The 14,473-nt window shown below is 38.2% G+C and overlaps 1 protein-coding gene across 1 annotated transcript in view; it reads right to left on the reverse strand.

Annotated features, from left to right (window-relative positions):
- Positions 1–5,167: 5,167 nt before the first annotated feature.
- ATP2C2 (ATPase secretory pathway Ca2+ transporting 2) overlaps positions 5,168–14,473 on the reverse strand; it is a 111,946-nt gene continuing 102,640 nt past the window's right edge. The window contains exons 22-27 of the mRNA XM_051974925.1: positions 14,222–14,290; positions 13,989–14,105; positions 13,469–13,616; positions 9,028–9,126; positions 8,451–8,592; positions 5,168–5,622 (exon numbers count right to left, since the gene is read on the reverse strand). Coding sequence (XP_051830885.1) covers positions 5,504–5,622; positions 8,451–8,592; positions 9,028–9,126; positions 13,469–13,616; positions 13,989–14,105; positions 14,222–14,290 — 694 coding nt within the window. The 3' untranslated portion in view covers positions 5,168–5,503. The remainder of the gene's footprint in view (positions 5,623–8,450; positions 8,593–9,027; positions 9,127–13,468; positions 13,617–13,988; positions 14,106–14,221; positions 14,291–14,473) is intronic.

A 14,473-nucleotide genomic window follows, 5' to 3' on the forward strand; every position in this document is an offset into this window, starting at 1 on the left:
CCTTTCTTTTCCCTGTCCTGTTGGCTTCCTGGAACTCACCCTGTGTTTTATATTAGGAGGGAGGTCACTACCTGCCTCCAATCTCGTCAGGCTCCTCGCCCAGCATCACTTCCATCTTCTGCCCCTCAAGGCCTTCTCTAGACAAGACATGCCTTGGCCTTCGGTGCGGGTGCTCATACTTCTGTCTGGTCCTGTGCTAAGACTGACCCTTCCTGGATCTCAGAGGATAAAACTCCATCTGCCAAGAGGCCGGACTCAGCACAGACTTAGCGCGCTCCCACCTCTCATGTTCATTCTGTCTCTGATCTAGAACTCCATTCTTGTTCCTCAGGCACTGCCCCCAGTTCTCCCTGACTTCTTGTCTGCGTACCCCTATTCACTGCAGCCTCTTTCTTTCTCGTTACTTTTCTCTTCTAGAGCCCCCTGAGACCCAGCTACCTCCTGATCATGGCACCAGTACTCGGTGCTCATTCTCAGATATGATGTTGGGATGCTCCTTGCTCCCTTAACCATTCTCACTAAGCAGTCTCTCATCCTCTGAGGTTCCTGGTATTCAAATTGATCCCCAATCCAGATCTAGTTATCAAAGCCCCCCTCCACCATGACATTGCTGTTACTCTTGTCATTTTTAAAAAATGCTTTGTTTTTAAATCATGCTGATGGAGCCCATTACAAATGTCTGCTCTCCTTGGACCCTCACTGCAAGTGTACAAGCATCCTCTCTCGTGTAGCCAGGGTGGCTGTTTTACATCTTAGAGCTTTCTACGGTATCAGGGACTTGGGAGTGGCCCTTTTTGCCAAAGACTTCGCTCCATCCCCATCTCCTCCCATAGCACCTTCTGTTACCTCCTTCATTTTTATCCTTGCCTCTTCCTGGGTTCTTAAATTACCCCTCTGATCTCCAGCGGATCACATACTCTATAATCCCCATCTTCTTGTTTATCTCCAATCTTCATGCTGAGGGAGGGATAAAGGGGCCTGGAGACAGAAAGACCCGAGTTCAAATGGGACCCAATACACTTACTAGTTGTGTGATCCTAAGCAAGTCATTTATTCCCTTTTGCCTCGGTTTCCTTATCGTCCAATGGGTATTAGCTCTATAATAGGCTAGGGTTATGAGAATAAAACAATCATTGGAAAGTTCTTAGGTCAGTGCTTGGCACATAATAAGATAAGAGTTAGCAATATGATTATGATGCTACAAATACACCCAAGTCCTTTCCATTCTTAAAAATCCCTCAATTTGATCCAGTTAATACTTTTTTTCTCTTTCTCTAGCTTTCTTCCCCTTTGAGGCTACATTAGAGAAAGTCATCAACACTCAGTATCTCCACTTTTCTTCTCTAAACTCTCTCCAATCTGATTTCAATTCATCATTCAATTGAAACTGCGCTCTCCAAAGTTCCCATTGATCTTTAATTGCCAAATCTAATGGTTTTTTCAGTGCCATTGACAACAACCAACTCCTTTTAATTACTATTTAAGTTTTCAGCTCTCATTCTCCTGACTTCTCCCACCTAGTCTTTGTCCCTTCTTTATCCAGGTCACACTTTAACTATGTCACCAGAGTTCTGCCCTGGGTCTCCTCTCTATGCTCTCACTTGGTAGTCTTATCCCCTCCCACTGATTCAACTATGGTCTCTAGGCAGATTTTTCCCAGATCCATATATACATCCCCAAACGATCTGAGCTAGCTCCATCTACCTCTTGGAACCTTGGGAATATCCCCAATTCACTATGTCCAAAACCAGAACTCTTCCCTCCGAATCCTTTCTTATCCCTTCTGAATTTCTCCACTGGCATCCACAGCACCATCATCATGCCAGTAACTCTGCCTGGGATAACCTTACCATCATCTTCCTCCCCTTACTCCTCTTTCTTACTTTTCCTGATTTTCTTCAACTCAAATCCCACTTTTACTGGTTTTTTTTTTTTTTGCCATCTCCTCAAAGCTTGCCTTCCATTTACTGTAAAAATATCTTGTCTATCCCTTGGTACTTACATTAATTCTCCATTAGAATGGGAACTTTTTGAGGGCAAAAAATAAATTTGTCTCTTTTTGTATCCCTAGCACTTCATATAGTGCCTGGAAGACTAGGTAACTAAATCTGGAAAAGAAACACCAATTTGTCCTGCTAAAATTAAAACATGGAGCTAATTTATTTCCATCAATAAAATTGGAGACCTTTTGCCTCATTTTTATATATCAGAGATTCTAAAGGGTTAATTTTCTAATGCAAAAAATGTCTCTTCTGTTATCCTGAGTAATCTATATTTTTGTAAATATTCCTCCATTTAACTTATATTATTAAATTTATTGACATAATAGTTAAAGAAATGTCTTTCAAAGACACAGTTGCACAGACACAGTATGATTTGGGAAAACTCTTTTTGCAGTAACTGGTAAACTGTACTGTCAAGTTTCATTAGCAGACAGGATATACCACGTCTCCAATAATAATAATAGTTGAGATGTTAAGGTTTATAAAGAACATTCCTCATAGTAGCCCAGTAACACATACTAGTAGTACAAGCATTCTTATTTCCAGTTTATCTTTAAGAAAACTAAGACTTCAATATTCACTCAAGATTCTGTAGCTAAGATGTGGAGGCTGAGCTAAAATTCACTGTTTGGACTTGTGGTCTCTGTTCTCAGTATCCAAATCTTACCCTCTTTCTACCTCAAAGAGTGGTCTTCATTCTGACCACCTTTTTGCAGGAGCGTGGATATTGGTATTAGTCATTTAACAGCCCTGTCTGAAGAATGAGATGGCAGATTGGGGCAGCTGCCTAACATTCCTTAACATGCTCCAAACAAGTTTAAAATAACTCCTCAAATTAAATTTTGGAGTAGCAGAGCCAACAAAAAGTGGGAATGAGATATTTTTATTATCTAAGAAAACTTGAGAGGTCTGTGATATCCGAGTTGAGACTCGTCCACAGCTTACAGATATATTAGCTGCCACAGCAGCAGCATTAGCAACAGTTCTGGGAGCTGATCTCAGCCCAAAGAAGGTAAGGGAATTGGATAACTAGTCAGAAAGAGATTCTAGGGGACTCTTTGCTGGAACTGGGGACAGCTGTCACTGATTGGCAACTCTATTGCTCATACACAGTTCGAAGTTGCAGTACTAGGATAGAGACTAGCACACCTCTCCCTAAATCTTACCACCTTCACTAAAAACTTGCAGACCCCCAGAACTAGCTCCGAAAAAAGCACCAAACAACAAAAAAAACAAAAACCCTGAAGCTTGTCTCCTCATTCTCAGGTGAATAGAGCTACCCAAAAAAATCCTCAAAGAAAAATGCCAATTGAACCCAAATCCAACAAGAATTTTCTTGGAAGAGTTAAAGAAAATACTGCAGAAAATAACACTTAAAAAAACCAAAATTGGCCAAATGATAAGAAACACAAAAATCCACCAGAGAGAACTACTTAAAAAGCAGAATTGGCTGAATTAAAACTTAAGAATACGCACTGAAAAAAATTTCTTAAAACTTAGAATTGGGCAAGGGGGGAGTTCTGTGATAAAATGAGAATGAAAATGCAAAAGAAAATGTGAAATATTTCATTGGGAAAACTAACCCACAAAATAGATGAGGAGAGAGAGTTTAAGAATGATTGGACTACTTAAAAGTCATGATCAAAGAAAAAGTCTAAATTTCATATTTCTCATATTTCCCTGGTACTCAGAATGATAGCCCTTACAAGTGGAAACCACCCTTGCCTGCTTTAGTTTGAAACCATCCAAGATAAACTGATTTAGATTATGCCAAGTTTGATAGCCAAAGGGTCATAATGTAAATGATCCTGTTATCAATATACATTTCAAATTTCATGAAGCCACAATATTACCTGCTCAACAAAACTGAATGTTATCTTTCATGACAAAAAATAGATATTTAATGAAATAGAGGACTTTAAAGTCCTCCTTAATAAAAAGACCAGAGTGGAATAAAAAATTTGACATTCAAAAGGTAAACATGAAAGAGTAATCATAAGGACTCAATAAAGTTAACTTGTTTATATTCCTATATGGGAAGATTTTATATATATGTAAGTCCTAAGAACTTTATCATTATTAGGGTAATTAAATTTATATAGAAGGGATTGATTCACAAGGGTCAATTATTGCTGGAATAATTTTTGTTTTTTAAAAGAAAGGATGAAAAAGGAAATACATTAGAAGGGGAAAGAGAGAAGTAGAAATCTATTTAAAAAGCTAAAAGGATTTATTTTTTAAATAATTATTAGGCCTCTTCCCTTGAGTATTCATGTTTATTGAACCCATGATACTTCCTGGATTATTGACAAAGTAATATTGATTTTCAGAATGGAGTAAGTGGCCCAGTGTTTTGGTTAAAGGTAGCTGTAATGTATCAACATCTTTTCTAATACTTTCTAGCACTCCTTTCCTATACATTTTGTTGTTTTGTCAATAGTGTCCAATTCTTCATAATCCCATTTGGGGGTTCTTGGCAAAGATATTGAAGTGGTTTTGACATTTCCTTCTCCAGCTCATTTGATTGATGAGGAAACTGAGGCAAATGGGGTTAAGTGACTTGCTCAGAGACACACAGAAGGGAGTTTCCAAAGCTATATTTGAATGCAAGTCCTCTTGACTCCAGGGCCAGCACTCTATCCCTTGTACCACCTAATTGCCACATCACATACATCCTTTAGCTGAGTCCTCAAACTTTTTAAGTAGGGGCCAGTTCACTATCCCTCAGACTGTTGGAGGGCTGGACTATAGTAAAAACAAAAACTTTGTTTTGTGGGCCTTTAAATAAAGAAACTTCATAGCCCTGAGTGAGGGGGATAATTGTCCTCAGCTGCTGCATTTGGCCTGCGGGCCGTAGTTTGAGGATCCGTGCTTTAGCACATCCATCCTCACAAGTGCCCCATGAGTCAGGCGAGGCAAGTGCTGTATCCCAAGTTTTACAAGTGAAGAACTAAATTTAAGAAGTTCAATGAATTGCCCAAGATTATACAGCTATTAAGTGGAAACAATGAAGGCTAGGTCTATGGACTAGTTCTAGGGTTCTTTCTACTGTTTTTTATTTTCTAATGCATCTATCTACAAATATGCATCAGATATTTAAAAAAATACATTTTGGCCTTCTGAAATCAGTCAAAAAATTCAGATTCTTTGTTAGAAACATGCTCTTCTCAGTTTAATATATTTTATTAAGAAAAACCATTGTAATTGAATAAATAAATAGTGTGAGATTTCTTTGTCAGGCACAGCACTGGTACTCAGAATGATAGCCCTTACATGTGGAAACTGCCTTTGCCTGCTAGAGTTTGAAACATCCAAGGTAAACTGATGTACATCACGGCAGGCTTTTCAAAGAAGAATCAAGTCTGGTAGCCAAAGGGGTCATCAACACAAGTGATGCCGTTATCTAAAAATAGATTTTTGTGTATGTCTCTGAAAAAAGAGGTCACAGTTTCAGCAAAAATATACACTATTTATAAAAATGTTACACTGAGTGGAATCCATTACACTACTTCATGGTGAGTCTTGACTGTCTTAGTTCTGCAGCAGTATTTTTCACATAGTTTGATCAGTTCTGACAGAATGAACACAGATGAAGCCAAACCCATTAAAAACAACAAGTCTGTCAAGGAGGAAAAAGAAGAAAAATTATAAATTATATTTCAGAGACAATTGTAAAAACTTTTTCTTTTTTTAAATTCAGAGGAACTGACTCAGTCCTTATAAAGGTCTTAACAACTTTCATTAAAATTCAAAAGCAATTTACCTTTTCCCTACCCACATATTTCTTTGTGAAAAGCAGCCCGGAGAAATTGGCCACTAGTTACACAGCTTGATTTCAGGACCTTTTCCTCAGTAATGCTGAGAGTTAAATGGTCCTTCCATCCTCTTTAAGTTTTAATATTCTTCTGGGCTTTCTCTTTCCCTCCTTTTCCCCTACTTTATATTCTCACTTGATCTCAGCTCCCATGGATTCAGTTATGTAGGTGATTCTCTGATCCATATATTCCCTTCTAAAGTCATTTGTAATCACACAAGTCCCACTGCCTTTGCCACATCTCAAACCCAACATGTCCAAAACAGAACTCATAATATTCTCTCCCAAGCCTCCCCGAAATGTACTTCATTAACAAAGAAGCTACTATCCTGGATACCCAGGTTCAGACCCTCAGGATCATCCTCTCTTCTTCTCACACCATTGTTTTTCATCTCTACATAACTGGTAACCAAGTAAATGATATGCTGAAAAGTGACTTGAAATTTGGATTTGAACTCTGGCTCTGCCATTATTTCATTCACATGACCCCATCAATTCCTCCTCTATACAATAAGGAGATTGGATCAGATGCTGCTCTCTCCAGCTATGAGCCTTCTTGATCCTTCTGCAGCATCTGGCATTGCTGACGCCGTCTCTTCTGGAGAGTAACCTCCAGATTTTGTGGGATACTGCTGCTTGGTTCTCCTGCCCACCCAACTCCTCCTCAGTCTTTGTTAATCCTCCTTAGCATAGACTAAAGCTCGGTCTTGGAGTTTCACAATCTATGCCGTCTCTTTGGTGATTTTAATTATCTATGCAGATAACTCCTAGATGGCTTTAATTGCAGTCTCTCTTCTGAGCTCCAGCCCTAAAATTCTAATTGTGTGTTGCACGTTTCAAACTCAACATGTTCAAAACACAATTCATCATTCTTAACTTAACCATCTCCTGAATAATTCCTCCTTCATCCTTCCCTTTCTCCCTCCTCCATCCATCATCATCACCACTTTCTAGTCAACCAGGTTTACATTTTCCTTGACTCCTCATTCTTTCTCACTCATATATCTGATTAGCTGCCAAATCTTGAAATTCCTATCCCTAAATCTCCCTTCCATTCTCTTTTCCTTATATGTAGGACCACACCAGGCCCTTATCTCTCGCCTGGATTACTGCCAGAGCCTCCTAGTTGGTCTCCTCACCCCTAGAGTCTCCCTTCTCTCACAGTTAAAGTACAGATCACTTTTTTCCTGAAGTTTTGATGGCTCATAATCAAATATAGATTCTTTCATGTAGCATTTAAGGTCCTTTACATCCTAGGCTACTTTTCTAGTTTTGTCACACACACACACACACACACACTATATATATATGTGTATATACTAATATACAAATATACATATTTTTATACATATACAGTCATCATCCCTATCATGCCCACATTTAAACTTCTCTGCTACTAAAAGAGTCCCAAGATTTTCTTGTGATGATCCAATAAAACTAGCCTTTTCTGCTATTTCTCATACATATTCTTTGCCTTCTGTCTTTATGCCTTTGCACAGACTTCCTCCATTTTGGAAAGTGTTCCTTCCATCCCTACCTTTCTGAAAGAGATTTTACCTTCAGAATTCCACACATGTGCTACCTCCTTTGATGGCTTTATTGCCCATCCTATTCTGATGGATCCCTCTATCACTATCGTATTTGTTTTGTAGGTACCTGCATATGTACATTTTGTCTTTCCCAATAAAATGTCAGCTTTTTAAGGGACTAGTTTATCTTTGTAATCCTAGCAAAATTCCCTACATTTAATAAAGATGTAGATTAACCAATCCTATATATCCAGCTGCAGATGTTCTCTGAGCGCTCTTCTGTGATTCTATCAAGTTATTCTATCCTTTCTACCTTCTATGATTATATCCTATTAACACTTCAAACTACCATCTTCTCTCCAGAAGTTATCTTTTCCTTGACATATTTTCCTTAAGGCAGCATTATTCTGGTTGCCTAAACTCCCAAATCTTGGAGTCAACTCTTCCTGTTTTCCCATATCCAATCCTTGCCAAATCCCTATTATTTCTATCTTCTTAGGATCTTTTGATTCTTCTTCCTTTCAACACTTAGCATCATTACCCTTTTTACATCTTATCTGGATTATAGTAGCCTCCTAACGGGTTTCCTTGCCCCCTTTATTCATCATTCAGATGCTAAAGTAGTATTCTTAATGTAGAATCCTAACCCTCTATTTACAGGATCAGTAAACTCCATTCAGAATCTGTGTCATCTTGGAACAGGGAAGACAATCTGGCCCCAGGCTCGAGGAGTCCTAGGTTAAATCCTAATGCATACTTGTTGTGAATCCTTAGATATATTATTGAACTCTAGGCTTAGTTTCCTCAACTGTAAAGCAGAGGTAATGGTAACAGAAATCTCTACCTCCTCAGTTGTGAATTGTTGTGAAGAAAATAATTTGCAGATCTTAAAAGTACTTAATCTGTTTTCAACCTAATTTGATGGTTTTGTTCTAGCCATCTTGGATAACTGGCTGAGCCATGAATTTGCACCCTCTTACTGCCATACATTTTCACACACTGTCTTCCGTTACAACCTAATATCATATTGGCTTTGGCCAGCGACACTCCCGATTCATCATCCTGTTTATTTTCCATAATGTTCTTCACACCTCACTAACTTACCTAATGCTCCCAAATTCTCAGTCTGGAAAATTTTCTGTAATGGTGGAATGTAGATCACAGCCAGCTGCCCCAAGATGGATCCTAGCACTGAATATAGAAACATGCGGTTTTTGAAAAACCCGATCTCAAATATCAGCTTTGTCTGTACGGTGTGAGGAGAAAAAAAAATAAAACAAAACACTGTTTTTAGTCTATCAGTCAAAAGGGAAAGAACCATCACTGAAAATCTTAAGCCAATGAGCAGCTGCTAGGAGCTGTAGAGTTGTAAGGAACCAGAGAAATCATTTACTCTTGCCCCTTATTTTATGAATGGGGAAACTGAGGGCAAGCCACTGGAATGACTTTCCCGACAATTCCACACACAGGTAGGTATTCAGAGTTAGACTTGGGGCTTGGTTGTTCTGATTGGATAGCCATTGTTTTGTTTTGTTTTTTTTCTACTTTCCCACTGTCTCCATGTCTAAATCATGCTATACTTTCTTTGGGGCACAATACATTTATTGCTTCATTGTCTACCAAAAAACCAGAAAATGCTTCTGATTCTATAGCTGAAATAATCAGGCAACATCTGTCTCACCTGAGAACGGCACGTCAAGGCATTGAAAAGATCAAAAAACACAAAACAAGTGAATGTCATCGTCGTCGTCCTTGGTGTGACTTCCTTGCCATCAGGAATCTGGTAAAATGTATGTAAAATGGAATGTTGCAAAAGAGGAAAAATTATTAGCCTTGAAGCAATCATCAATGGAAGAGTCCATCAGAATATCCCTGGGTAAGGATGAAGACAAAGATTTCCCCCTCTTTCTGCTCCTGAATTCTCTCAATATATGCAGAATTGAGTTACTGGATCAAATATACAATGATGCTCTAAAACTAAAAGTCAAAAAAATGAAAAATTGCTGGAACTAGGTGGGATTGATTTGTGAACAGTGAAAGAATTCCTGGATGACAACATGATCTTGTTGGCCAAAATACAACTTGTTGCAAATAAACTAGTAAACTAGAAGATGTTTATTATGATTCCTGCCCATGAAAAAGATAAAAAATATTAAAAACTAAAAATCAATATGGAATAGAACCACTGAACCTAGCAGGGGAAAGGTGGTATGATTTCTGTTAAAGGAAATTGTTCCTGGCTAACCTTTGAGGAAGTAAAGCATGAAATGGATAAAATATTGATGCTATATTATTTCTCTACATTTTCTAAGATGTCTATGCCAAAGAACCACTCCCCCCTTTTTTTTTCCAAAATGGTTTTTTTCCAAAATTGAGAGAGGGATTCTCAATAGAAAACCAATTTGGAGACAGAGCAGGGATAATCTGGCATTTCTTTTGATGGATAAATGTAAATAGTTGGATTCTCAAAGGAACCATATTCTGTATATCTCCATATGTTCATAATAATCTGAAAAAGGGAGTATAAGAAAATCTTCAAGTCTACAGGAACACTAAGCAATTCTAAGTAATCAAAAACCAAATTTTGAAAAGCATCAGTGTGTGCATGGGTGACTTAAACTTAGAAAAGAACAGAGGAGAAAAGGTTCAGAACCATTCCTTGGGATCCAGGAATTGCCCAAGAAATGACCCAGGTATCACTGTAAATGTTCTTTGTAAATAGTGGTCCAGTGTATTACTGCGTTCAAAGACCAGCAAGACGCCAAGCATTACAAGGATAATATTGGAAGATACAGTTTTGCCCTTGCACAAAACCTTGGTGTACTGGAACTTAATATGCCCTATGTAGTTCTTAACATCACAACTCAAGAGAAAGAAGATGAAGCTGAAGGAGTTTGAGAGGAACAATTAAAACGTTGGGGAGGATGGGGAAATTCTGTGTAAGGAGAGATGGAAAAGATTTAGATACTTCTGTCTTAAAGCATGAAAATCAAGATGGAAATGTGATTTATACGGTTATAAATGATTTGGGTAAGGTGATAATGGATTTACTATTTCCAAGAACACTAGATTTTAAGATAATGTCTACCCAATCCTTCTTGGACCCTTTAACAATGTAACATAAGAAAAATCAAAGAAAATGCCATTTTGTGCAATAGTTAATGCAAACTTAGGGGACTCATTATTAACCACAAGGTAGAAAAGGCTGGGATTATAAAGGTTTATGTGAAGATATTCACAGAGCTATTCTTGCTGGACTCCTGAGGGAAATCTCTGTTTGACCCAATGAGAATAGTCATACTCTGTCCTGGTTTTCCCCATAATGAACAAATCAGAGACAAACACTATGCTAGATGGACTCAGCTGTGGGATCTGATTCAGTGTGAAAAATTCTAAAAGCCACATTTCAGGATGGTCATTGAGGAATTGAAGAACATATAGACAAAGGTAATCAGAGTGGTAAGAAGCTTCAAGATAATGTCATTGAAGGAAGCCCTGGGAAGTTCTGTTTAGAGAAACGAAGATTTGGTGGAGACTTGAAAGCTGTTTACCCCTCATCTATAAAATAGAGATATTACCATCTATTTTTCCTATTTTATAGGATCATTGTAAGGATTAAATGAGATATCTTTGTGAGAACAGACTGAGAAAAGGAAAGCTCTTCCTTCTGGAAACACAGACTTAGGAGACAGATGAGTGAAATCTAGAACTCTATAAACAAATGTGAGGGACACATAATACAAAAAATCCTTATTTGTTTCAACTGCAATATGCCAATAAGAGATTATGAGTGCATGGAGAAACTGGATTTCCTAGCCCTAGTTGACATTTTTACAAGATGATAAGTCATTCTAGAATCTCAGAGCAGGAAATGGATCTCAAAGATAATCTGGTTAATGGTCTTATTTTAATGAGGAAGCATTCCCAGAGAGCAACATTTATTTGTCCAAAGTTACAGAGCAGCAGATCACTATCCCCATCTCACATTTGTATAGCATATTTTGATTTATCCCCAGCTGTGTGACATCTCTTTCTTCAAATTGTCATAATGCTCTTTACTTGGTCTATCTTAAATATATTCTCACTTCCCTCAGAGTTATCTGATCACACAGACTTTGCTAAGCATTCAACTGCTGAGTTCAGATACCCCTATCTTATTTATTTTGGCATCTCCCTGCTTACCACACCATTGTTGATTTGACTTAATTTTTAGAAATGGACTAAAGTTAAATTGGTCAAGAATGCACTTATAAAATAAGTGTTCTTACATGATTCAGACTAGTTCTAAAAAAGTTTCCAAAAAGGAATTCCACTAACTTTAATACATAGTGTAGCAGAAAGTGCCCTAAAATCCACATATGGTTTCAAGCACCTTCTAGCTCCTATGTGATCAAAGGCAAGTCATTCTGTGTCTTAAAACTTCAGTTTCCTCATCCATAAAATGAGGGCAATAATGCTCACAGTATCTAGCCCAGAGAACTATTGTGAGGAAAACACTTGGTAAACTACAAAGTACAATATAATTGGGGATTCTTAGTATTCTGAGATTGAAAATAACCATAATAATAGCTGGCATTTAATTAGTGTTTTATGGTTTGCAAAGACCTTGATGTAAGTGATCTCACCAAATAAAATCATCTTTCAAAAATAATATGTGGGGGATCCTCATTTAGGAATACAGGTTCTCACTGATTTGTTACAGAATCAGGATCTTGCAGTGACAGATTGAACAGATCTTTTTTTCCAGCTGTTGTACTCTACCATGCGTTTTCTGTTCTTTCACATGAAGTAGGGTCTGTCTTAGATCATTAGCTAGAACACTGGAACTGCACAAAGCCAAGGACAAATTAGGAGACCTTAGATGCTTTGGGATAGGGACAGGGGTGATAGGTAACAGTGATGAAAACAAAGCAGCCCTTCTTGGGGGGTAAAAAGTTTAACAGAGTTAGATTCTGTTCTGAATCTGATTTCCAAGGGAAAAAGAAACTCTCAAATTATTTGAGAAATTAATGTACATTGTGGGAACCTCTAGTCAAAACCACAAACACAATCTCTTTAGGACTAGGTTCAGTTTATTTGCAAGCCAAATTCTGCAAATATTTGGATTCCCCTTCATTGGAAAGGTAGAAAGGCTGGATTTATTAAGTGCCTACTGCATTTTATTATATAATACTATACTAATAATAATAAAGGCACTGCACTTTACTAATATAATCTTGTTTGATTCTCACAAAACCTTGAGAAGTAGTTGCTTTTATTAGCCCTATTTGACAGTTGAAGAACTGAAGCAAACAGCATTAAATGACTTGCCCAAGGTTACACAGCTAGGAAGTATCTGAGGTTAAATTTGAACGCAAGATCTTCACGACTCTTAAGTCCGATGCTCTTTACAGTTGCCCTGCCTACTTGTCTGGTAGTGTTCCAGTGATTTATGCCCTGTGGGAATAACAGGACCCAGTGAATGATGGATTATCTCTCCTTCCATGGACTGCTCTTCCCTCCTCACCTCCATCTCCTTGCTTTTCTCCAGATGAGAAAGTCCATTTTTACTGTCTGTTCCCCAGGTCTAGAATCTTCTCCTCATCTTTGCCTTCTCTGGTTTTTTCCTTCAAAAGTCAGCTAAAAGCCTTTCCTGATTCCCCTCCATAGTGCTTTCCCTCTATTGATTATTTCTGTTTTATCCTATATTTAGTTTGTTTGGATATAATTGTTTACATGTTGTCCCTTCCATTAAACTGTAAACTTGAGCACGGGGACTATCCCCAGCACTTAGTCATTTGCCCTGCACAAAATGGATGCTTAATACATGCTTACTGACTGGTTCCCTTCAAGCCTTAATTCAGATCCCACGTTTTCCAAGAGTCCTTTCCCAGGTACTCTTCTCCCCCTCTCCCTGCCTCTGCTAATTTCTCCTGAGATTACTCCCCATTTACTCTGTATATATCTCACAGATCCACAGTTTTTTGCCTATGATCTTCCCAGTTAGAATGTGAGTTTTTCTTTGTATCCCCCAAATCTTGGCTCTGTGTCTTGCCAATAGGAAATGCTTTTTGACTGTCTTAAGAAGGAATATCAATGAAGAGGAAGGAGAGTGAAAGCAAATGGGCTAAGTTCTTCCTTACCTCCTTCCAGAAGATAAAAAGGGTTCCACTGATGATAATGACAGCAGAGATTAGGATTTTCAAGATGAGTGCTTTACTAAGAATGGTATCTTTCATACTCCTAGGAGGACGCTTCAGAGCATCTTTGTCAACTGGTTCTACTCCCAAACTATTCAAAACAAAATGCAACACTTTGAAATATCACAGAGAAACACAGAACAAAGATTCATTTATCAGGCACTTATTAGGCGTCTACTCTCCACATCACTGAGCTAGGTGCTCAAGAAGATCCCATCCGTCTTACCATTAAGGAATTTACCCTAAACTGGAAGGGTTCATGACAACATGGTATCCCTTCCCACACATGGATCAGAGGGTCAGGAAATTTTAATTCTCAGTTTGGTTGGAGTAGGAAAATGGGAGACCAGTTAGGTCAAAAAATGTTGGAGAAACGGGTCTGTTGGGACCTTCGGCAAATCCCCTGGCCCAGCAGATTGCTGAATTTTCTAATGAGTTTGTAACAATTTGAAGATCTTCTCACCTTTGAGCTGGTGGTCCATCCATGATAATGTTGATCCAAAGAATCTGCATTGCATTGAGGGGATTGGGTAAGTTAAATACTGTGGACAGAGTAATCAGGCTTAAGGCAGAAATACTCCTAGGAAACAAAACCAGCAGAAAGTGGCAGAGTGTAGAGAGCTGCTTCCACGGGGGGAGGTTGGAGAGACGGGGGACGACAATTTTTACCTGATGTGAAAATAAGTCTGTACTCACGTGCTGAGCTGGAACCGGACAAAATTTTTTATGTTATAGAAAATGCCTTTTCCTTCCTCGACCGCATTCCTGGAAGAAGAAGAGAACAAATGAACAAGACGCTTTGTATCTCTAATACATTTACCTTGTGATACTTTTTTGCCGTATAATTAGGGGCCTTTGTCCCTCTGCTGTATTATAAACTCCACCAAGACAGGGATTGAGTTATATCTTAAGTTTTCATTTCATTTTTTTTTCTTATCTCCTAATAGC

The sequence above is a fragment of the Antechinus flavipes genome, chromosome 2, assembly GCF_016432865.1.
Source record: "Antechinus flavipes isolate AdamAnt ecotype Samford, QLD, Australia chromosome 2, AdamAnt_v2, whole genome shotgun sequence".
NCBI lineage: Eukaryota > Metazoa > Chordata > Mammalia > Dasyuromorphia > Dasyuridae > Antechinus > Antechinus flavipes.